The sequence below is a fragment of the Tetrao urogallus genome (assembly GCF_951394365.1).
Source record: "Tetrao urogallus genome assembly, chromosome: 7".
NCBI classification, from domain to species: Eukaryota; Metazoa; Chordata; class Aves; order Galliformes; family Phasianidae; genus Tetrao; species Tetrao urogallus.
Window position 1 is genome coordinate 1849381 of NC_136820.1, and position 24855 is coordinate 1874235.

A 24855-nucleotide genomic window follows, 5' to 3' on the forward strand; every position below is an offset into this window, starting at 1 on the left:
AAATATGTGATCACTTCAGGACAGTGCTAGGCAATGATCTGTGCATGCAGATCTTTTTGAAATAAGTGTAAACTAGCTTGCTACATCAGCTTCTAGTATCCTATAATTTCGCTCCCCCAATTAAGAAAGAGTTAAGTGGTCTGAAAAGGGAATTGTACTTTGTTTAGTTTTTGTGATGGCTGAATTCCAAAGCGGCGTTGGAATTGGTTGCTCTTGGCTGCAGTGGTTGGTCTTTTTGTGAAGAGTTTGTCTGCTGCAGCTGCAAGCGACAGAACAAAATGACTCACCAATTTTATGAATAATAGCTGAATTCCTACATGCAGCTCACCTACAGCTCAGCAATGGTCAGAAATTAAAAAAAAAAAAAAAAAAAAAAAAAAGCAGTTTAGCAGTTTCATTCATTTTGTGCTTTCCCATGCATCTGATTCATGCAGCTGCTGAACTGGTGTGACCATGTGAGTTTTTAAGGCTCTGTAGACACCTGTGTAACATTCATCAAGACAAGTGTCATGACTAACGGGAAAAAAAAATATACCTGCTTGCCTTTACGCTGATCTCACTGCCTTGGCACTTGTGTGCTGTTCTCCTGGTGAGAACCTGAGAATCTGCAGAGCTTGAGAGTCTGGACAGGAGCAGGAGGAAGGTGGCAGACTGCAGATGGGTAGGCAGTGAGAAGGCAGGTACTGTTAGGTACAGCAGTTGTGTGGCATTCACAGTATTTCAGTGTGTTAGTGATGAAAAGGAAGGCAGTCTGGACAGAAGGGAGGAGACACCTTCACATCTAGCTCTGCTTTCTGCTGCTTCTCTTAATGTCTCTTATGCATCTGGAACGTAGGTGTAATCAGTGTTATTGAGCATTGAATAAAATCAGCCTGATGCCCCAAATGTAGGAACCTCCCTCATCAAGTAATTGTTGGAAGTATCATAGGTATTTTATTAAATCTGAATTGAGTTTGCAGGATCTCTGGATGCAGACTCTTCTCTTTATGGGAAGCCTCAGTGCTCTAAATATGTAAGTCAGGAAAACACCCGTGTAGGAGAAAATGCAGAGCCTTCCCGTGGCTTACAAATGAGGCATACATTGACAAGCAGTGTAACTGAAGATGTACCTGACTTTTCTCATACTGAAGTCACTTTCTCTGAGTCCCATGTCGTAGCCTCAGACCCAGGCCAGGATTGAAACACATGTGAAATAAAAAGCCTGGGAGGAACTGCCACTCACATCTGGAGATTTGATTTGCTTGTCACTGACTGAGTGTCTGCAGAGCCAGTCCTGGGCTGTAGCGTGTTACTTGTGCATGAAAACAGTCATTCTTCATTGGCATGTAGGGAGGTTGCAATCTAAGATCAGATGCAATACTGGAAGGCAACAGCTAAGAGTAAGTCTGTTTGGCTGCACCCTTTCTAGAACTATTATTTTAATTTGAGGGAGGAAGTTAAACAATTCAAAAGATGTTCGTATTGAAGTTTATCATGAAGGGGAAGGAAGGGAAGGGTATGTGATTTGTCTTTGAAGAAATCTGAGAGACCAGGCAATGGGAGCTGAGAGTAGATGAAGGCAGGGGGAGAATGGAACTGTGAGGGAGATGAGGGTCCAGAAGCCCAAAGGAATGAGAAAAGTACAGGCTAGAAGCACATAGAGAAGATAGCAACAAGTTAAAATCAGATGCTGGAGTGAGATTAGTAAACATTGTAGTCCAGAGCTTGGAATTTTATGTGGGATCTCGTGACTCCTTCTTTCTGTCTCTAGCTAATACTGCTTATATGCCTACTGCCTACTGCTGATTGATGTGACCCAAAGGAGTGTCCTTTCTGCAGCGTCCTCACGGGAGAGGAGAAGAGAGCAAGAGTTAGTGCAGAGGAGGCAAGAATCAAGTCCCAGTGTCCTTGGATGGCTCCCACTGGGTCTGAAGCAAGAGGCTGAGAACCCAACTCTTCCTCTTGCTCTTGCCATAGCAGCTTGCTCTGGCCAGTTGGAGAGTGAATCACTAGGGTAACACAGACCCAGCTTTCTTCAAAAGCTGTTTTCTGCCCTAAATGCACCACATAGCTCCAGGGCTCATGCTTGTCAACCCTCTGTTTGGTTTCAGAATGGTTTTTGAGCAGATATGAGCTTAGAGGAAATGATTTGTAGAGTGACCTACTGAGCTTACAAAGTTAGTTTCTTTGTTAAGGTTGAATTTGTTACGCTACAATATTTTCCTCGTCACTGAGATGGAAGGAAATTCACCCTGTAATGTGATACCCAGCTGTGGTATTTTAGCTTCCTACTTCACCATGAATTCTAAGGTTCCTGCATTCCACCCTCAGCATGGCAGGAAACTGCAAGACAGCTCATGCTTCATGGCTGCTCGAGTTCCACAGCACCAGCAAGAGTAAGGCTGTGTTTCCAGCAAAGCTGTGTTTCCAAAACACAGATGCTTCAAAAACATGCAGAGAAAACCTCTGTGAGGAAGGAAGGGCCTGTATTGCACAGTGGAGGGAAACTGCTCCTGGTTTCTACTGCTGCATGTATTTTAAACATGATGAATGGTGAGCAGCCGGGCTTCTCGTGGGTACTTTACTGGACTGCCAAAGGAGCGATTCCACTGCTGATGCCTGTTGCTAACACAGCCAATGCAGCTTTGTAACAAGCTTTGGAGCAAGGAGATATTGCTTACATTGCAAAAAGCCTTGTGAGGGCAAGAAACACACAAAAGGCAAATAAGGAAGGAAAAGGGGGAAGAGTGAGAAAAGCGCAACAGGAAGAATCTTTATTCCATAAGATTTTATGAGCCTCTGTGGCTTTTGCAGGGAAACGCATGTCCTGCTAGGAATGCATAACTTTGATCTCTGTTCCATTCATAAGCTGGTGTTTCTGAGCTGATAGCAGGGCAGAATTACCTCCCCTGTAAGATCATGTTCCATTGACCTTTTAGGTGATGACAGCTATCTCCATTGATCATGGTATATGTATGTTAAAAGAAAAAAGATACATTTCTTGTTTTATTATTCTTTGTAAGCTAGCAGCATCAAAGGAACAGTCTGCTCTTGCTACTCCTGCAGCTGCTGCCCAAGTTTGTGCTGTATATATATGCTAAATTAATTGGGAAAATAGGGACAAGAAAAGCCATTTAATTCAGATCAGCCAGTTGGACTACAGCAAGTGCATGACGGGCTCAATCACTGATTTTTGCCAAAGAGCAAATCGGCAAGGGCAGGCACTCCAACCCCTGCTGATGAAATCTGAACTTCTTCCAGTGCCTTTGGAGTCTGGGTGCTGTGATAGAAGGGTCTCCATTGGTCGTCCTGATGCCGTCATACTGTCAGGGTGTGATGGTGGGGAAAGTTACAGAAGATTACTTCTCTTGCGTCAGCTGTGAGCTCAGCTTTCAGCCTTGGTTCATCACGGATTTGTACACGTGGACTGAGAAGGCTACACATGTTTCTGTTTGTGCAGGTGATAGAGTTAATTGCTTTGGGCTTGTTAAAGGCATCTGTCTCCTGTGCCATACTAAAAGCCAACATATGCAGCAGTCTACCATTCCTTTGCCACAAAGTTTTCAGCATCTTTCGTAGGAAGGGACGTGAACAAAAAGCGCTCCAAAGGCCCTGACTGTCTTTATGGCTTACAAAGTTTGGATGTTCTGAAATTATTTCTGTGCAGACATGCAGTCTTGCTGTTTAAAGAAGGGTAAGCTGGCAAATCAAGATAGTGGGCACTTTCTTTAACTCAAAACTTCTATCCAATAGACATGGTTCTGAGATGAAAGTGATTCAGCATCTCAGTATGTCTTCCATGTTGAGGCATTAATTAATATCTGGTATACAGGATGCATATTTCACATAATTGAAGTGATTATCTGCTGCACTCCATGGGGAAAGGTTACTGAGGGATGTAAAGATTAATTCATATATAAGCTTGTTTTAAAACTGGCCAGAGAAATGTTGCTAATAATACGTACAGAGAAGAATTCATTTCCTTTCCTTTTTCTTTTGGGGCAGTCGAATTCTGTGGAAGCTGCTACATGTGCAACACAATTGTTATTCTTCACGACAGAAGTATGTTACCTTTAAACTGTTTCTGTTTATCATATAGATAACTTGGCGTGTTTGTTTTCTTTTTTCCTTTTGTCTTCCAGGCCTTCTGCCTTATCTAGTAGCCCAACATATTCAGATCTTCCGTTCATTAGAATTTCCCCACACAGAAATCCCGCTGCGGCCTCAGAGTCTCCCTTCAGCACTCCTCACCCATACATTAACCCATACATGGACTATATCCGCTCCCTGCACAGCAGCCCATCCCTGTCCATGATCTCAGCAGCCCGTGGACTCAGCCCAACAGACGGTAGGTTAAGACAGGCTTCCTGTTTTCTGTCATTGTAGCAACTTAAGTTATATTAATCTTGTCAACATTTTTCCCCCTCATTCAAAGCAGCTTCAGCAGATTTGTCAGACATATTCATTATGTCATAAATGTTTCAATACTTCATCAGCCTATCGTGGCTCATTTGTACATCTCACAAATGTTGAAACTTCAGGGGAAAAGAAAAAAAAAGAAGCCTTGTCTCGTTCAGAATTTAAGCTGGAAGAGTGGTGTATGGCTTGTGACATCTTTTGTTTGTGGAGCAGATCCTGGGTGTGATTCCTAGAAATCCTGTGTATCTGCACTGAATCTAGCTAGATTCTTTGTGAGAATAAATTAGCGTAGTTCCACTAAGTTATTCGGGTGCAAAAGGCTTGTTGATTCAAATAGTATTTTTTGATTGCGTAAAGCATGCTCGGATTTGGTAAATTTATCCTGTAGATTTATGTGAGTTTACTGCAGCCAATGATATGGCCAAATGAAACTGCTGTTAAAGTGGCTAATGATCAGGACAAGCCACCGTAGTTAAAGTGGTGAGCGTACTTGAAATGTTGATACTTCGGGTCTTAGTGTGAGCATAGCTATTGCTTTCTAGGTTATTTGGGCTGAAGTGAACCTCCGTTGTAGGTTTTGTTGTTACTTTGACACATTTTCTGTTCCTATTCCTGTTTCAGTGGGAATTTTGGCAAAGTGAGCAATGAACAGAATTGCGAATGGCCTCAGTCTGTTATCAGTAGGTTTTTCAATAATAAAGTAAGTAATTTGACATTTCAAAATCATAATATTTGATTAAGAGAAATAAAATAAAACACACCAGCAGACAACTATGTAGAGTGGAGATAATTAAATTCTTAGTGTAACAACGGGAAAAGTCTTCATGCTGGTATCTGCAGAGACTTACCAAACAGAGTTAAACTGCTCTTAGGTGAATTTGAAAAATGAGCAGTGCACCCTATCCAAATGGATAACTAATTAGTCCTCACTTACAAGAACATATACCTTTACAGTTAATCCATTAGTTATGGGTGCATATTCTTATGAGAATAAATTTTAATGACCTACTGTCAGTCAAGCTGTATGGCATGCACATAAGACTTTTCTAGCAGCACTCTTGAGGTTGCATGAATCCTTACTAATTCTTTTAATTTTAACACAGATATTATCTTAATTTTAACACAGATATTATCTTAAAACTTAAACATATATATTCTGAACTAACAATTTGGATGCTTAGAAATACATGTTTTGACTCAGGGAGCTTTGGAACTTCTGATATAGGATAAACATAATATATCTGTTAAGTTAGTAAATATTTTGAAAAAAATATTGTTATTTTACCATTACTGTTTTTCTGTCTCACATCCAGTGAGATGCAGGTAGTGCAGTGTGTGGAGCCTTACAGAACTGTTCAGCTCACCTAAAAGCAGGCATTTAGGTTTTAGTAGCTGAATCACAGAATCACAGAATGGCCCGGGGTTGGAAGGGACCTCAAGGATCACGAATCTCCAACCCCCCTGCCACATGCAGGGTCACCAACCTCCACATTCAATACCAGACCAGGCTGCCCACGACCCCATCCAACCTGGCCTTGGACACCTCCAGGGATGGACAGGGCATCCTCAATCTCTCTGGTCAGCTGTTCCAGCACCTCACCACTCTCTCTGTAAAGAACATCCGACATCCAACCTAAATCTTCCCTCCCTCAACTTAAAACCATTTCCCCTTGTCCTGCTGTTCCCCTTGAATCTGAATCTCATTCGTAAGTCAAGGAAAATACAGGCCAATCAGTCTCACCTTTTTCCTGGAAAGGCAGTGGAGCAACTTGTTCTGGATGCCATCTCCAAGCAATTGCAGTAGAAGAAGGTTATCAGTTAGCAGTAGTCAGTATGGATTCATCAAGGGGGAATCATGATTGACTAACCTCATAGCCTTCTGTGATGGCATCACTGGCTGGGCACATGGGGGGAGAGCAGTGGATGTCATCTACCTTGACTTCAGCAAGGCTTTTTATGCTGCCTCCCATGACATCCTCATAACAAAACAGAGAAAGTGTGGGATAGATGAGTGGATGGTGAGGTGAGTTGAGAACTGGCTGATTGGCTGAGCTCATGGGGTGGTGATCAGCCATGCAGAGTCTGTTTGGAGACCTGTGACCAGCAGTATTCCCTAGGGGTTTCAGTGCTGGGTCCGGTCTTGTTCAGTATCTTCATCGATGACCTTGACGAGGGGAAGGTGTCCACCCTCAGCAAGTAGCTGACGATTCAAAGCTGGGAGGAGTGGCTGAGACACTGGAAGGCTGTGCTGCCATTCAGTAGGACCTGGACAGGCTGGAGAGCCGGCCAACAAGAAACCGGATGAGGTTTAACAAAAGCAAGTGTAGAGTCTTGCATCTGGGAAGGAATAATGGTGATACATGTATCAGTACAGGTTGGAGGATGACCTGCTTCTCCATCTGTGGAGAAGGACCTGGGAGTCCTGGTGGACTGCAGGATGGCCGTGAGCCAGCAGTGTGCCCTTGTGGCCAAGAAGGTCAAAGGGATCCTGGGGTGCATTAAAAGGACCATGGCCAGCTGGTCAATGGAAGTGATCCTCCCCCTCTTCTCTGCCCTAGTCAGGCATCACTTGGAGTACTGCATCCAGTTCTGGGCTCCTCAGTACAAGAAAGACAGGGATCTGTTGGATAGAGTCCAGCAGAGGGCCACAAAGATGATAGAAGGCTTGGAGCATCTCCCCTATGAGGAAAGACTGGGTGACCTGCGTCTGTTCAGCCTTGAGAAAAGAAGTCTGAGGCTGATTGATGTTTGTAAGTGTTACAAGTGTGGGAGACAAAGGGACACGGCCAATCTCTTTTCAGTGGTCTGTGGGGACAGGACAAGGGGAAATGGCCATAAACTGGAGCACAGGAAGTTCTGCACCAATATGAGAAGGAGCTTCTTCATGATGAGGGTGACACAGAATGGGCTGCCCAGGGAGGTTGTGGGTTCTCCTTTTCTGGAGATGTTCAAGACCTGTCTGGTCACCCACCTGTGCAGCCTGCTGTAGGGAGCCTGCTTTGCCGGGGGGTTGGACTCAATGTTCTCTAGAGGTCCCTTCCAGCCCCTATAATTCTGTGATTCTGTGATAACTACAATGGTGCTAAGAGCCACTTGTCTACAGATTAGGTGCTTGGTGTCAGTTGAAGTCTCTGGAGTATCTTACCTTGGCTCCAGCTGCCACCAGATTAAGTCTGTCTCATACCTGCCTGGCTTGTGTAGATGCCTTGGGTATCCAGAGGCTTTCAGAAGGCAGGAAACACTTAGATTTGCACAACACAGATTGAGTTAGTGCTCATGAATGCTTTGGTTACTGACATTTTACTCGAGTTTAGCTTTTCATTAGTACAAGCTACACAAGTTATACATACTAGCTAAAGCTTTTTTCCTTGCTCATGAAAATACAGTAAACTAATGAAGGCATTGGAGATATTTCAACATGCTTATAGAAAAACTGTTAAATCTATTCCCTGAAATCCATAGTTTGTCTTCTGGTTGGTGAGATAGGCAGTAAAATAGCTTTTTTTTCCAGTGTAGGTTCCTGGGATCAGATAGTCCAAATTATGGCTCGAGCACTGCTACAACGGAAATTAAAAATCCTACGATTTAAGGGGAGACTCACACATAGAGTACCATCAACATAACGAATATCACGGCTTACGTTGTATAGCATTTCAAAGTTGACAGCTTTGAAGTTGTTACTGTTCTTCTGAAAGTCCTACCAAGATTTCTCTTTCCACCCTAATTGCTTTAGGCCAATGTGATTAGGTCATTAGGTTCTATTGGACACAGTCTGTCGACTCAGATCTGGGGATGGCTAGGAGCCAAAACAATCCGTAACATAACTAAGAGCAGTTTCACGTTCACCACAAGTCTTGCCAGCTGTAACTAATGACTGCCATAGCAGTAGTGATGGTAGAGTATCATGTACCTTGTCACTTCACCTGGCTCAGCAGAACAAGGGGGCTGGGGTTGGCCAGAGATTCCTCTGAACAATACAGGTGTTCAGTGCAGGGCTAAGAACTGAGCCCATTATTCCTGTTGTGCGAGTGGTGAAATGAAGCTCAGCGATGCCCACAAATGCAGAAGCACAGAAGGAGATTCCTCCTCTCGTAAAATGAAAGGAACAAAGCTGAAGCTACCCAGAAATAAACAGGAGAAAAATTCAGTGCTGCGATCCTTCCCGTTTACCCTTCATTTACCCTTCATGCGATACATCATTTATTAGGGTAATTTTTTATGTTTGAAGAAGGTAAGGAATGATCTTTAAAGAGCACCAGAGCATTTCTCAGCATATGGAACACTCTCTAATGCAATTATGAGCTTGCCATATTTTCTGCAGCAGTTCATTTTAAATTTTGCAGCCAATGTTATTGTTAGTTAACCCAGACGCTTATGTCAGAAAGCTCAGGAAGTGTGTTAAGCGTGTCTGGAAAGATATGGTGGTTGCCTGCTACTGTAAAACTTTAAAATCAGTGATTCAGTGTGAGTTACTCTTCTTTTGAGATTTGGTTTGAATGTTTTTCTTGCCATTTCACAGAAAGTGTTGGTGGATGAGGTAGATTATATTGAATTTGAAAATGAACTTGTAATTTGGAAAAAATACTGACAATCTGTAATTTCTCTCAGCTCAGTTTTTACGCCATTTCTGTGCTTGCTCAATGCACTTCTATTTTTTGAAAGTTTCCTGAAGTTGTCTGTGTTTTCATTGTAACATCAAGAACACTTTCTTCCATTCTCCTTGATAAAGGCAGGGAGCACACTTCAGAAGTGGGGCTATTGAATTAGCTCTTCTCCATATTTTCCTTCTTTTAGTACTAGTGTTGATACTTTGCCTCTCAAGTTTGCATTTGGAATCCAGTTCTCTAATGTAAGCATAAATTATCCTTTTTTTTTTTTTTTTTTTTTTTATTACTGTGTAAGAAAGAATATTCAGGTAAGTCGGTAATCCACAAAATTCAAGCTTGAAATCCTGTTTCCCTTCAGGATTTTGTTAGTAGAATTAAAGAAAAATCTTAGTAGATACAGTGAAATGTTATGAAATGACATGGAAGAATATACGATCTGTCTGTTGTTGTGCAGCCTGTAACTTAAAAGTTTTTTAGGCAAATTTATGTACTGAAATACCACCTTCTGGTGAGCACGTGAAGGGAAATTTTAGCTGTTTTACAAGTGGGACAAGCAGAGATGGAAGAGAAAGTGCATAATGTGACAGGTCAGAACTGCTCATTTTATGAGTGCTTGTCACAGAAGCCCATGAAGTGACCCTCCAGAAGGCTGCTGAAATCAGGTGATATTAAAATGACATGGATTTTTGTGTTTGTCCATAGTTACCCATTAGTTGATGGTATACATGAAAACTACAAGGGAACGGAAAGCTCAGACATCATTTTTACAGGAGAAAAGGGCTAATGCAAGTCACTGTCAGAATCATCACTGTGCTCAATAAGAGGACGTAGAACCTCTCTTGTCTGAGGCTGACTGAGCAGAAGTGTTTTTATGTTAAGTAAAAAATACTTATGTGTGAATTCTGAAGGATGGGATGCGTGCATTCACCGACTTCAGCTTGTCCTCCAAAAAAGACCTGCACTGTACATGGACAACAGATACCTGTCCTGCAAGCATGCTTTGTCCTTGTTTTTTCCTAAACTTACATGAACACTGTCATGGTGAGTGTAATTCTTCTGGTCCTCCAAGCAAAGACTCCAGAAACTCGAATGGTTATTGAAGCTGAGCCATGTTGTTACCTTAGGAATGGATTCCTTTGGGCCAAGGATGAGGTAAATGAGAATAAAACTCTAACAGGGTTTTCCTTCAGGTGGTTAGCTTTTTATGTGACTGAATAAATCATACACTAGCTAACATTGCTGTCAGCCTGTCACTTCTTGAATCACTTCATAATAAACTTAAAAAAATGAGGTCACAGAGCTCATTAATGCTTTACATCGTGCTGGTTTTTTGAATGGTGTCTTTGCAGTATCGTTGATTGTAACACACTGACCAGTGGTGGCATAGTGCAGATGTTGCATTACGTTACAAAATAAACAAGCTGTTTTAATAGCCAGAGAAGCCAGCAATATGATAAAACTTTCCTTTGCATTTACCTTACGTCATTATAACGCTGCTTTTTATGTTGTGCTTTTAGCTCCACATGCTGGCGTCAGTCCAGCTGAATATTACCATCAGATGGCTCTGTTGGCAGGCCAGCGCAGCCCTTACGCAGACATCATTCCTTCAGCTGCCACTGCTGGAGCTGGTGCTCTTCATATGGAGTATCTTCATGCCATGGATAGTAAGTGACATTTTCTAGAAATAAAGGTAGTCCTGCGAAGGGAATCATATGGATCGTTCCTGTCTGGCCCCAGAGGTCTCCATGCAGGAGTCAGCATAAGTCTCCTGTTGAGGCTGGAGGACCTGAATGTTGGTTGCCGGATAAACAAGTGTTACATTAAGTCTGAAAGTAAACTTTGAAAGAAAGCATGGCGAGGAACAGGACTGCTCCTGAATGTGGGTTGTCGATTTTATTTCCGCTGTGCTTTGAGTGCTTTTGAAAAGGTCCTTTTCTATTCAGTCAGTAACTTACTTGCATCGTTAGGGTGAGTATTTCCCCTTCTGAGCTTTCTATTAATAAAAGGCTTGCTTATGTTTTCCCATTAGGAGAGCATGTTCCCCTTAGAGAGCTAGCATGCTTGCAATTCTGTATCATAGACTGATAGACTTTGAGACTGCTTATAAGATGAAGCAGATTGCTGAATTCTTAAGGATCCTGACTTAGTTTTCCCTAACGTTAAGAGCATTCTTTACCCATTTCAGCATCTTTCAGATCTTCAGTCTGTCTCCTCTCTGGTGAAGGAGGAAAACAGAGCATCCTATTCCAAATTGCTTGCTGCCACTTATTTGGATCAACCAGAATTGTAATGCAGAGTAATTAGAAGATGCTTTCGTGCTTATTGGGATGAAATAGTTCCTTCCAGAAGAGAAATAAAAAATGGTGACAACTAATCAAGCACTGATGACTCGTGCTCTCTTGTACAGAGCAGTACAATAGCATTACATCACCTTGTTGTCCAACTGTCCCACAGCTTCTTTAAATCTTTGTTAGCTTGTGGTTCCTTCTCACTTGTGTCCCACTTTTGGCTGCTTGCTATGCTTGCTGATCCAAGGAGTGTGGGAGTTAGGAGGTTCTTCTCTGAAAACACAGGAATATGGGTAGCTACCCCTCAGAACACATGCCTGGGAGGATGAAATAATCGATTGACCAGCAATCTTTACAAGATTGAGACATGACAGACTGCCATAGAACTGGCTGAGACAAACTATTTTGATTGTAATATCTTGATAGTGAAGGACTTTTTAATCCAGTTTATCAATCTCATACTGCACTGGTAGTGTGCATATACTGCGCTTGTTGCGTGCACAGTGATGATACAGTAAAGTAAAATACCTTGAACCCACTTCAGGAACATTATAAACCCACACATGGAGTATTGACCAGAACTTAATGTGCAGGTTTCAGTGCTTAAAAGCTTAAGAATACTTTCTGGTTTGTATTTCAAGCGGAATAGGGCAGGATGGAAACTCTTTTTTGCATAGTTCAGGTAATATAAATCTGCTGCTGTGTTCAGTTGCAAGGAAAAATCCCCAGATTTACAAATGGGCATTACTTCTTTGAAGTTAAGAGATGTTCTGTACTTGCAATGTTTTTAGTTCCTACAAGGATGGAGTTTCTGAATGCCTGCAGTTAGCAGTTTTATACTACTTATGTGGAAGCAGACATAATTTAATGGACTAAAGAAAGATGGATAGATGTGTGCTGGAAAACCTGAGAAAATCAGAAGACATTGCAGTACAAATAGTGGACCTGGATGTGTGAGTAGAGATTGTATATGCTGTAATCTCTGTAGAATTACAGTTTTGCATCCTAGAGCCTATTATCATTTCCCCTTCTTATTAAAGGGGAAGCATGTTGACCTTTGCCCATAACTTCAGCCCATTCATAAAATGTACCTAAGTATTTGCTCTAACAGGAGTGTTTGCTGTCCACAGCTTTAGCTGCAATGCATTTGAAATGTGCTCTTTAATTTGTTTAGTGTTTGTTTTTAAAAATTAAGATCACACGTCGGTAGTTCATTATAGCAGCAACTTTTCAATTAGGGATTATTTCAGAGTTAAAGACAAAAAAAAATGTGTAATGGTATTATGCAAATGGGTTATTTTTAAACAGTAAATAGAGAATTAAAATAAGAACCAATCCTACTGAGGTCACTCAGCTCACCTTCTGTATTTGATGAGAATGTGTTTAGTCAGGCAATAGCTGCTTTTATCTAAATAGAGTATGAAGTTACCCTTTTACTTTGTAAAAACTAATTAAAAGTATCTTAACTTGCATGGGTATACAGTAAATTAATTGTCATTAAATAGGAATCTGAATGTCCTATCATTCATCATGCTATAGAAAACCCCTTTCTTCTTTGTCAGAGTTTTAGATTAGAAAAGAGAACAAAACAATTAGCAGGAAGCCAATATTAAGACTTTTTTTCCAACAGTAACAATGACCATGTTTGCATTAAATAACTAAGTACAGTGATGAATGCAAAGCAGTGACATTTGTTTGGGTCTTTCTTTTTGAGGGTTTATATGGTTATGTTAAACGTACTCTTTGACCTTTGCCCAGTCTCGTCAAAGAACACAGATGAGAAATTGGTAGTTTCCCTCATTATCTGCTATCAAATTCTGAGCAAGCTCAGTCACTCAAAGACTCCTGCTCATTTATTCCACGCAACAACCAAATTGCAAGATATTGTTCTTATTTTCTGAAGCTAGTCCAAGTCTGTCTCTTAATTGTGTGTTTATACAGCATATAGCACAGTAATTTGGCTGTGGTATAAATAATAATTCCAGCAACAGCATACACTCCGCACAAAAGCACTTCAAATGCAGTTTGCACAGGTTTTGGCCTTTTGTTGTGCTGAAGACCGATTTCCAAGTGAGAACAGTTAACTGGAAAATCAAATGTTGCCTAAGGAGTAGAAAGTTCTTGAAGCTCTGAACTTCAGTGTCCGTGAACCTTCTACAGTGTGTGCTGTGGGAGGGTAAGGCCAGGATCGTGTGTGCTCTGTTGACATGAGGCAGCAGTGTGCGCCTGCAGCCCGGAAGGCCAGCTGTGTTCTGGGCTGCATTGAAAAGGGGCGGCCAGCAGGAGAGGGAGGTGATCGTCCCCCTCTGCTCGGCTCTTGTGAGGCCCCATCTGCAGCGCTGATGTGGCTCTGGGCAGCCTGGGCTGCTGGTTGGCGACCTGCACACAGCAGGGGTTGGAACTGGATGAGCGTTGTGGTCCTTTGCAACCCAGGCCATTCTATGATTCTGTGAGTGGACCACAATTCCCTTTGCTGCTGTAATGTTTTTCTGCTGTTTTGGTGTCCAGAATCCTTGAGTAGGTCCTTCCTGTCTTCTTGAATAATCTTAAGGGTTCATACATGTTAGCTGCAATGTCAAAGTAACTAGGGGAAGATACTGACAGTAGCAATGACTGTGATTCATTGTTGTGGATGGAAAGATGCCAAAACTGTCTTTTAAACACTTAGAAAATTTCAGAAGTCACAGGTTTTGGGTTTGGTGTCTACCTATTTCCCTTGGAGAGTGAATTTTACTGTGCTTCTATATTGTGTTTAGTAGAAGGTAAGCGCGTTCCTGAGGTTTCTAGATTCATTTACTGTCAATATTAATATCCTCACTCTGATTGGGCTTTGTCTCTCCATACTCAGAATGAACTTCCTATGTTCATAACCTTCAACAGAAACTATTGCTTTAGGTGAGTTCTAAAAAGTTTGATTTGAAGGGATGGAATAAAACAGGTTTGATGAAACTTGATTTAAAGAGATAGAATAAATGATATATGTCTGAAGATTGCCTTATAAATGATTAAGCAATGCTAAAAACTACAACTCAGAAATCAAATTCATGGGCAGATTTGCTGGATGGCATATTTCATTTTTGAAATTTATGATAGAGATAGATATCTGTTATTTTAGAATTGATCTCCATCCCAGGAATAAGCTCTTTTCTTTTGACACCTGCTGGGTTTTTTGTTGGCACACTCAAGTCTTCACTATCTACTGCTGGCTTCTTATAACTATAGTGTCTACTCCATAAAGGTGACATTCCTAAACAAACCTTCACTCTCGGCTTCCATTTGCATGCTTTGCCAAACTGATTTTTTTTTTTTCAGTACTTGCACAGCGGGAAATGGCTTTTCAGTGAATCACTGGTCCTGCATTTTTTGTTTTAAAGTATTTTATAAAGAGTGTGGAATGTAACGCTTCAGTGAGAGAATACAGTGAGCAGACAAACATCTCAAATTACTAAATAAATATTGAAGTGTTTGTGTTTAATATAAGTGCCTGGGCAAGGCTGAAAAGTTTGTTTTACTATTCAGAGTAATGTAAAAATAGCGATCTGTTCCTTTTCGTAGTAACAGACCAGCTAAGAATGATGTTATGCTAAATGAATGGTTTAGCAAACATTCTGCAGTGCAGTGGATGGACAGCTCATGCTTAAGACTTTTTAAGGATGTGAAACCTAATTACATGACGGAGATCAGAAAAAACAATAATTCCATTTAATTGTTTTCCTAGTGCTGAAAATCATGGCCTCCCCTGAAGCGAATCTCCTTCTCCTGTTGTCAGATCCTGTAGAGCTCTTGCTTGGCCTTGGCTGTCGGTTCCTGCTGTGAAGCAGGAATTTCCCCCTGTACACAAGAAAGCCTTTGACCTTAGGAAACTGGCCCCATCCCAGGTAGATGGAAAGCACTGTGAGTTCCTGCATCTAGGTGGGGGCAGAACTGCACTGCCTCAGGGAGAAGACAAAGCTGGAGACTGCTGGATGGTGCAGCTAATGCCTGGGCTATCTGCCATCCAGGCACAGCATCTCATCACAGAAGAAGCAAAACCCAGATGTTGTCCCCTGCTTTTATCACCCAGTTTAGCTTCAAATGAAAGATATTCAGGTGTTGGTGTTGTTGTAACCACTCCACTTCTTTAATCAGACCTATGCACCCCCTGTCTAGTCAGTTCGCATTTTGCAGGGTCCTGAGGAGTTCCCCAAGTGAGCATCAAGTACTCTGTAGTCGTACAGATTCAGAACAGAGCTTCTGATCTATAAGAACTAACTTTTAAAAAGTATTAGGTATGGAAACGCTCACTTGAAACTTCTTACATGCTGCCATTAGTAGCACGCAGTGACTCTCAGCTGTAAATTCATTACACTAGGTCCTGCTTATCAAAAGAGTGGCAGCTGTTTGCTTGTCCCCTTCTTAGTGTGCCTGCTGCCTTCTTGCTGGCACGGTGAGGTTTGTGCTAGAGGATTCATCTTTGCGTAATTATCTTCTCTGCCTGTCATATATAGCACACCGTTAGAATAGCTGGTAATCATCCATCATGTCTAAACAACATCTCACTTTGCTGGTCAGTGAATGTCTAGCAGGTCTTATTCCCTCTACTTGCTGCTTAACCAGAAACGCCTGTACTTAGCCATCCCCTTGTAAAACAGCAGTAGCATAGTTTATTCACCTTTAAAGCACTCCAATTGTATGCTCTGCTCAGGCAAATTATATTCCCCCCATTGACTTCAGAGGATTTGTTCTAATTGATGCTGGCTGAACAGTCAGCAGATGAGAGTTGTGGGTGAAGGATGTGTCATTTTTGTTTTACCATAGCATGTATCTTGTATTTTCTTATTAAGTGCATTGCAGTTTCTTATAGCTGCTTATCAGTGGTGGGTTTTATTTTGGCACAAATAAAACATCTCAACCTTTGAAAGATATGAAGGATACGAAGCACAGCACTAATGAAATATCAAGCAGACACTATAATAGCAAGCTTATAAAAAGGAGATAAAATAGATTGCATAAAATAAGCGTAGTAGCTCTAGGAAGAAATAAATGGCTATGCCTGAGTTTTAAATGATGAATCGAGAACATGAATTGAATCGAAAGGCTGAGCAGTATGGGCTAAGGCCTCTTGCAGAGATGGTGTACAAAAGAAAAAAACAAAACAACGTCTTAACCAAATGCCAAAAAGAACTGACAGCCGTGTTAGCAGGTGAAGCGAAACCCAGCACAGCTTAGATGAAGACTGTAAGCAGAGATGTGCTCATGGAAGCACAGCAGTAATGCAGTGGCAGCTTTTAATGCCAGATAAAAATCTTGAATAGTGTACACAGAAAGAAGGGCAACACACTTATATGCATAAGGAAGGCATAATGGCAGATTGTAATCCAGCTGTGTCCTTGGGATTAGTCTAGCTGAAGTCCATCCCAGTGGTTATTATTAGGCACGTGGACTTAAATACTCCATTGAGAGGTTGTCCAGAGCACCAAGAGATGAGCAAGAATCAAGAAAAGTAGATCCATAACGGAGGCTTGCTAACGTGTGTTAATTTTGAGTAAGTTACAGAGGAAATCAAAGAGTTGGAGAGAAGTAAAAGTAAACATTAAACCAGGGACCTGCATGAGCCAAGCTGTCAGGATTGTTAGGACTCAGTCCTTTACTGCAGGTTAAAGGGATTAAAAAGGTAGAAGCTACAGTACTGTTAAAGGAGATAGTTCAGTACACAGGAGGGAGAGTAATTCTCTCCTTCTCAGACTTAAGTGAGATAGAAAATAATTAAACAAAGGGAATGAATTTAAAGCAATCTGTCTTCCATCAGGACTGCAGACTGTTGAGATGATGTAGTAAAATAGACCAGCAGGGTTAAAGAATTTCAAAGCTGCACAGATGATTTAGAAATGTAATATTTATTTACTTGAATGGTGTCGCTTTCTCTTAACTGCTTTGAAAAGCTTAATCTCTGGTTTTAAGAAATCTGGAAACAGTAGAGCCCTGTGCACACCAACACTGGAATATCGGGGGATCCTGGATGAGTTCAAATAAAGCCTACTGTTTCTCAGTCTGATGCTGTGAATGCCAATTTAACTTCTGTTGATAGAACTGACCTTCACAGTGATTTTCAGTCCTGATTTTTAGTTTTGCGTCAAGTAGTGTCCAGGCAGAAGTGTGGTCAGCAAAGGAAAAGCTACCGCTTCATTTCTGTGCTGTATTTAACAGTTTTGGCTTTGGTTTTGTGTATTAAGGACGTGTGGGTTTGGGCTTGTTAGTAGCCTAGATCTGAATGACTGACTCCTTGCTTGTGGCTGAATTAATGATGTGAAAGTCTAAGAAGCCTTCAGATTCATAAATCACCAGAAATGAGAGGGATAACTCATAAAAGTCTTTTCCTTTTGTTTAGCAGTTAATCATTTTGCTTGCACATTAATAAACACAGCTCCACTGAGGTAAGCCACAGGAAGACAGATTTTTCATTCTAATTTTCCTCAATCGTAGCCAGTAGATCGCAAGTGGAGAGAGTGGGCTTATCACAGCACGTTGGTGTCTAGTGACTCCCTACCCATCCCTGATAAAAAATAAATGCAATTAAGTACCCTGGTGGATAATTATTTGTGTTTACATAACAGGCACCAGGTTTCCGAGTCCAAGATTATCAGCCAGACCAAGCCGAAAGCGTACGTTGTCTATATCCCCCCTATCTGATCACAGCTTTGACCTTCAGACCATGATACGGACATCTCCAAATTCCTTGGTCACAATTCTCAATAATTCTCGTAGCAGTTCCTCAGCCAGTGGTTCTTATGGCCACTTGTCTGCAAGCGCAATAAGGTAAGCACAGCGTTTTCTATATATCTGGTCTTTTATGTCATGGACATGCAGATGTGTGTACTTACAAATGTGAATTTTTATCTAACTGTTTTGTTTTGGGTGTATGTGTATTTGCAACTCCTGTCCTGTTTACTGGAGCCTAATTGAAGTAAAAAATACTTCTTTTTCTTGTTCAGAAAGGTAAACACAAGGGACATCTTGGTGTATTGTCGTCCAGACCAGACAATACTCCATGTGGCCAGCAGAAATTGTGTGTGTGTGTGCCTGTACTCAGGAGTCTGTATTCAGAGAAGAAGCTCTAGGATATGTTTTTGACTTAGGAGTCTCGTGTTCTGTCCATGTAGATAGCGGACAGTGAAATGTTCCTACGTTACAGTCATCAAAGATTAAAGCACAAATGTGGTGCTGTTCAATTAAAACAGTTTGCTAGAATTTCTTGGCATCGATGTTCAAGTTTTTTCATGTTTTAATTTGTATATTGAAATATTAGACTTTCTGTGGCTGAATTATCTTTTTTTTCTCTACCAATAAAGCACTGTTATCATCTCATATAATTAGAAATGAGGTGATTTTCACTTGGCCACTTCACTTCTAGAGCAAGAAAACAGCTAAAAATGCTTTTTCTGAAGACAGAAGAGCAGAGTAGCAAAGGACAATTGTACATTGAGAAATTGTACATTGCAGGGAAAAAGATGGGAAGCAAGCAGAGCACAGAGAGATGGAACAAAATTAGAAGTGCCAAAAAACGAGAGTGGAAGAAAGTGAGGAAAAGCAACATTAAAAATGGAGACGCGGCTTTGGAGCACGCTTGTGCGTGTGACACTGCTGTATGTTAACTGAGAAAAGTTCCTTTGGTGTTCAGAAAAAAAATCCCTTACTTCTCCAAAGTCTTAGGAAATACTGATTTTGCATTTATGGCTTTCGAACAAAGAATGCTTCTGATCCCTGGTTTAAGAATGGCCTTCACCTTTAGATTGGAATGAGGGAAAGGAGCAAGTCCCCACAGCGATTTCTTGAGATCTGAACGACCCATTTTTGGCAAGGCTCAAACATGCCTTTCCAGCGTAAATGACACACTTAAAACTTCAAAAAGTGGCAATGGGGATTTGCCCTGCTGGAGAAAATGGAGCATGCGACTTGTGTACAGGAAACCGTGAGCCTGCTAAACTTGGAATGTGCCAGAACTGTAATTTGGCATTAGCATCTTTGTTTATGTTTTTGTTTATTTTGTTTTTATTTAAAGTGTTTGTTTTGAATAGCCCTGCTTCATAGCTCTGATGTGCTTGAGTAGCTGTGTAGTATTTCACAGGTGTGGTATCATAGCTCTGCCATACTCTGTGACGTTTGTAACCACAGCCCCAGTTATCAAGCTTCCGAATGTGGAATATGATTTATATCAGTAGCTGACAGCAGTTTTGGACCACATCTGTTGAATGTTTTGGCTGTGTGAAGGTGTACTCTCCCGTTCTCATTCAGATGAGAAGGTACTTCAATTACTAACCTCCTTTTCCAATGTTTGTAACTTTGGTAAACAGTGAATGAAAGTCAGCATACTCTGGAGTCTTTCCTCCTTTTACTCGTACCCCGCAGTTGGAAATGGTTATCACATCTTTTTGATAAGCTGAATTACAAACCTAAGGGCTGCACCTGCCAAGCAAGCCTGATGAACAGTTTTGTTGAAGATGGTTGAGGAATTGGAGTGAGTTAAGTGTGGTTTACCAGCTGGTACAGTACGTCTTGTGAACTGCTGTCACTGGGGAGAGCAAGGCTTATGCACCTGAGTGTGTGCTTAGCAGAAGCTTTCAGCACTCCCTGGTCATGCTTTCCAGGAAATTCCAAGATTTCCTAGCCATTTTCAGTTCGTAATTTCTTCTTTTTAACAAGAATATTCATGTTCAACATGCAGAGTGGTAAGCATATCACTCCATTCTTCCAAATGGAAGGGAGGGAAAGGGAGAACTGCCTCTTTTCCCATGTTTGAAACTCATCTCTGTTGATGCCCTTTGAATTCTCTCATGTGAACATGTCTACGTAACAGTTACACCAAAATAAACAGTAACATAAGCTATTCAAACCAGGCCACATTTCATTGCTTTAATAAATTCAAAGACTAAATAGCAACAGGGCTATCAGTAAAACTTCATTTCTTGCATTCCACTGTCTTGTAAATAATGCATTCAGCTCAAGAACTTCTGTACTGAATCAAATGATTGTTCATCCTGTTTAATATCCTGTCTGCAGCAGTGATCAAAATGTAGAAAAAAGATAGAAAGAAAACCTTTCCCTAGTGTAAAATTCTGGAAACTTTCAAGTAAATCTCCTAGGAATTACAGCAAGAAAGTGATATAGTTCAGCAGGCCTGTAGCTAGTATTCCAAGATGGGAAGGATTTGTATTTTAGGAAATATCGATATCATTAACTGTACTTACTGTTACACAGTCCTTCTACTTTCAGATTGTGTTTCCAATCACTTTTAACTTAGCACAGATCATTCACACTTGACAGGAATTTTTCATGGCAGATATTAAAGCCTGATTTTTTCCAAAATGCCAGCAAAATTGTTAATTCCTAATAATGAAGTTAGAGGTAAACAGGCTTTCCTGTATGTGGTAAAAGAGCTTTTGCTACCATTTCTCTAAGATGCTAACATTTGCCAGGGATGTCATCTAAATACTACAGATACAGTCTTTGCTGTTCATGGGCAGTTATCCCATTCAGCCAAGCAGTAAGCCCTTAGAGCTCTCTATTAGCATGTATTAAATAGATGTTTACTAAGAATTCGAAGTGTTCCAGTCTGAGGCGCACAGAAAGGAAGGAGGACTTTCCCCTGCAGCTGCAGCTGTTGTTAATCTGGAATCTCCTTGGGAAGTTTTTGGAGTCAAAGTTGTCTGCCCAACCATAACAGCCTTCCTTGAACATGAAAAAGAAAGCTGTTTTCAGAGGTGCCAGGAGCCAGACCAGGATCTGTCCAGGCTGAACACGCTGGGACAAAATGCTTTCATGTAACACACAAAGTAAGATTGCACTAGAAGAGAGAAAAAGCTGCAAAATGAGGCATGCAGAAGCCAGTCATTAATGAGAGTGAAGGTACTGCCCCCTTGTGATGCTGCATTGATACCTTCTTTAGGGCTGTGTAGCTTTGTTTTTTTTTTCCACAGGACCCCTGCCTGCTTCAGTGCACCAGCTGAGCCTTCTCTCTGGGTCAGTCAGAGCTGCAGGCTCTGCCTCAGCTTTCCCAGGCAGTTGTGAAAGAGGAGGGAGTCCATCAACCTGGTTGTTTGCTGCGTGGAGAGCAGACCTTGCTCTTGCAACACGATCCCAGCCTGATGCTGAGCAAACTGTGCTAAGCAGAAGTGACCACCAGGCTCATACAGTTTCTTTTCTGGAGGCACTCTTAGTTTTTCAGAGAAGCTGAGCGCTCACAGCCATGTGCTGATGGTTATTTTGAAAATGTAATGTGCACTGTTATGTTAATTAACCCAGGAGATTGGGCCTCCCTATCTTGAAACTGGGCACCTGCAATGAGTGGCACTTCTTATGCTTAGTGCTTTTTTGATTCGTCTGCCTGTGCAAACAGGAGCCCTTCCCTTTCACCTTAGAGGGAGGCTGATAGCATTAATGTTTTGTGAAGTATCTAGATTCTACAGAGATGAGCACAGCAAGGAATCCAGGGAGGTATCAGCAATTTTGTATTCACAGCAAGTTTAAATACGGTGGAAGGAACACCCATGGGCAATACCCTGGGCAAGAAGAATAATACCAGTATTTATCATTCAGGAGTACTGTGTGTCTTGTGTCCTGAATGAGGTAGGAGTCCTGATGGGGCAAGGGGAGAAGAGGTGCGTGGTCAAATAATTGAAGACTGATGAGTGAGAGCAAGAGAGTACAGGCAGGTTTAGTTTGGGCATGTTTGTTTTTGCAGTCTCAGTGCCCTCTCAACCTGCTTTGTTTCAGAGGTGCTACTTGTGTTAAGAAAGTATTTCCAGGACCTGGTTGGTCTTTTCATTGGCTCAAAGATTACATCCCGTGTTTCAAACAGCTTGGACCCTCTGTGTGAGCACTGTGGGATGCTTAAGATGAAGTCAAATGAAAGGAGATGCATTTTGGGCTGTGTTTTTACAGAGTCAAGCATTAAAAGGACTCTGGTCCTTGACGTGGGCACTACTTCAGTTAGGATAATAAATAATAAGAGTTGAGCACAATCCAGATAGGGCTTGGCTTGGCGGGTGCTTTGTCACTGTCAGCTGGCAGTGTAATTCTGTATCCTGACTACTGGCTGAGTACTTGAAAAGAAGATGTTTCTCCTGCTGGCAGCTAATAGTGGATCTCCTTTAGCACGCAAGGTAGAGCTTCTGCTTTGTGCTTTTGAAAACACCTGGTTTAGGTATCAGTGGGAAGGACTGTGCAGAAAGGAGGCCTATGAAACAGCATCAAATGAGGATAATCCTTCATTTCGCAGTTACTCATTTGGTTACCTGCTTCAGTCCTGCACCCCTGCTATTCATCTTTTGTCAGGATGTGCTTACATGTTATATCTGCTACCTGTGACAATTATTAGACTTTGCACTTCACTGGTACTTCTTTTTTAAGTGGCAGTGTGGCCTAGAGTGAGTATAGAGGGGGTAATGATTTCCCATGATATTAAGGGTAACAGTTCAAAACCTTTGCAAAAGATTAGCTGATCTTTAATAAACACAGAAGGTTGGGACTTCTTGTTCTATATGATTAGAAATTCAGAACTCCTGTATTTTTCTAGTCCCTTGGCAGCCCTATGATATTAAATGTACGAAGTTCTCAGCAAATGAGCTGAGCTCCTTGTCAGCCTACAAAGTGTTTAAACCCAGTGCAGTTCTGCCTAGGACAAGATATTTTCTTTCTATATGTGCAGATGTACCTGAGAATATGCCTTGGCTATCTCATAACGTCCTAAAAATCAGTTTGTTATGACTATGGCAGCCCTTTGTGATCTCCTCTGAGGTCTGAAAGAAACTGAAAAAGCACAGCAGCGCTTTATTTTTTTTTTTTCCCTCCCAGATTCTTCCCCTGCATCCCTGATGTCATGAGAACAGGAAGGAGAGATTACGCAGCGTGGTTAATTACAGCCAGATCCTGGTTGTATTGGCTCCTATCACTTTGATCTGAAGCTGAACATCAGGGGAATGGTATTGAGGATGCATTTGCCAAGAGTGCTAGAAAGAGATAGTCAGGTTTGTAGGGGGAGCTTAGGCATCAGTGGATTAGCATCACCAGGGAAGAGTGATCTTTCCTGCACGCAGGTATTGGATTCTTAATGATTTCCTCCTGTCATATAAGCACCTCATGCAGACCTTTTGGGGTAGCCAGTGCCCTCCGCTGAACTGCTTTATAGCTACAGACAAGTGACAATCTATTAAATAGCAAACACAAAGAGAAGAGCGAAGTGAAACATGAAAACAGCTAAGATGCACAGTTGAAAGTAAGAAGTATTTTGTGTGACAAAGTGAAAATAACTTCAGCAGAGAGCCCAACAGACTGATTAAGCACTGTATAGACAAAAAAAAAGAGTATCCTTTTATCAAGTTTAAGTTATCCGATTTTTGAATTTAACAGAGCATCTCGTAGTTATAAGACAGGGAGCCTTCATGTTCTCAGCCTTCCTTCTTTATTCAATATTTTATGCATTCTTATTATATCTCCTTGTATTCATCTCCTTTCTGAGGCAAGTAGTTTTCGATCTGCTCTTTAAAGACTTCTCTTGTTATTTCTTCCAGTCCTCTCTCAAGGACTACCTCTACTACATGCAATAATATTCCAGAAGAGGACTAGCAATTCAAATGCACCATGATTTTGTGCATTCTCTATTTCTATTTGTCCTAACATGTTTTTGCCATGGTTTCACGTTGAGCAAATTTTCATTCTTACACTGAATTCTGCACTGGTCCTCACAAATTGACTCAGTGCCTCAGTGGCTTGGAGGCAGTGTCTGACTAGTTCAGACTCTCCCCTCGAATATCACTGTGCATCTGACTGTCGTGTTGCTTGTTCATCCAGCACATCTAGCTCTCTAGGTAACTCTTAACTCTTCACCATACTCCTCAAAATGATTTTGTCAAAGATACAGGTTTTGTTTTTTTTCATTGCTTACCTCTGCTCATAGAATCATAGAATGGCTTAGACCACCCTCTAGGTCAGGCTGCTTAGGGCCCCATCCAGCACAGTCTTGACAATTGCCAGACAATTGCAATGAAAAACTGAAGACACCACCTGAGAATTCATATCTAACTTATATTTACCAAAAAACCAAAATACTGCTTAATTCTGTGATTTCTATTTTAGGTTGTAAGGTTTAAGCTTTTGACTATTACATTGAATCTGTGTCAAAGAACAGAAATGCTGCTTGACGAACTGAATCATGTAATCTGCATGTTTAGAGTAGAACAGGTAGAACAAAATATATTTGGCAGTGTTTTGCCTGAAGCTCTGCTTGATAGGATGTACCAGATACAAAGTATGTCATTTCCTTTGGAATTAAAAGTGCTTTGTATTTTATTATCTGTCTTATTGGGATCTAAGTGAGATGCAACGCTGACTTTAAGTGGAGGCTTTTCTTGCATGAAAAGGTCTTAGTAATAGCACGTATGTTGTAAGTGAAGGTGTAATTGCAGTTCAGATAGATTCAAATTCAGACCAGGTGTAACCCCACTGAAACTGGTTATGTTGTAACTAGGTACATGTCACATATGGGCAGCACAGGGCTTTATTCTCTGTGGTCTCGTACCTATGTACAG

General features: G+C 41.3%; 1 protein-coding gene across 2 annotated transcripts in view; it reads left to right on the forward strand.

Annotated features, from left to right (window-relative positions):
* Nucleotides 1–24855, forward strand: part of GLI3 (GLI family zinc finger 3) — a gene marked incomplete at both ends in the record, with an annotated part of 185724 nt that overhangs the window by 116151 nt on the left and 44718 nt on the right. For both annotated transcript variants that reach the window (XM_079538404.1, XM_079538405.1), the window contains 3 exons: nt 4122–4327; nt 10523–10669; nt 17887–18088. In XM_079538404.1, coding sequence (XP_079394530.1) covers nt 4122–4327; nt 10523–10669; nt 17887–18088 — 555 coding nt within the window. The remainder of the gene's footprint in view (nt 1–4121; nt 4328–10522; nt 10670–17886; nt 18089–24855) is intronic.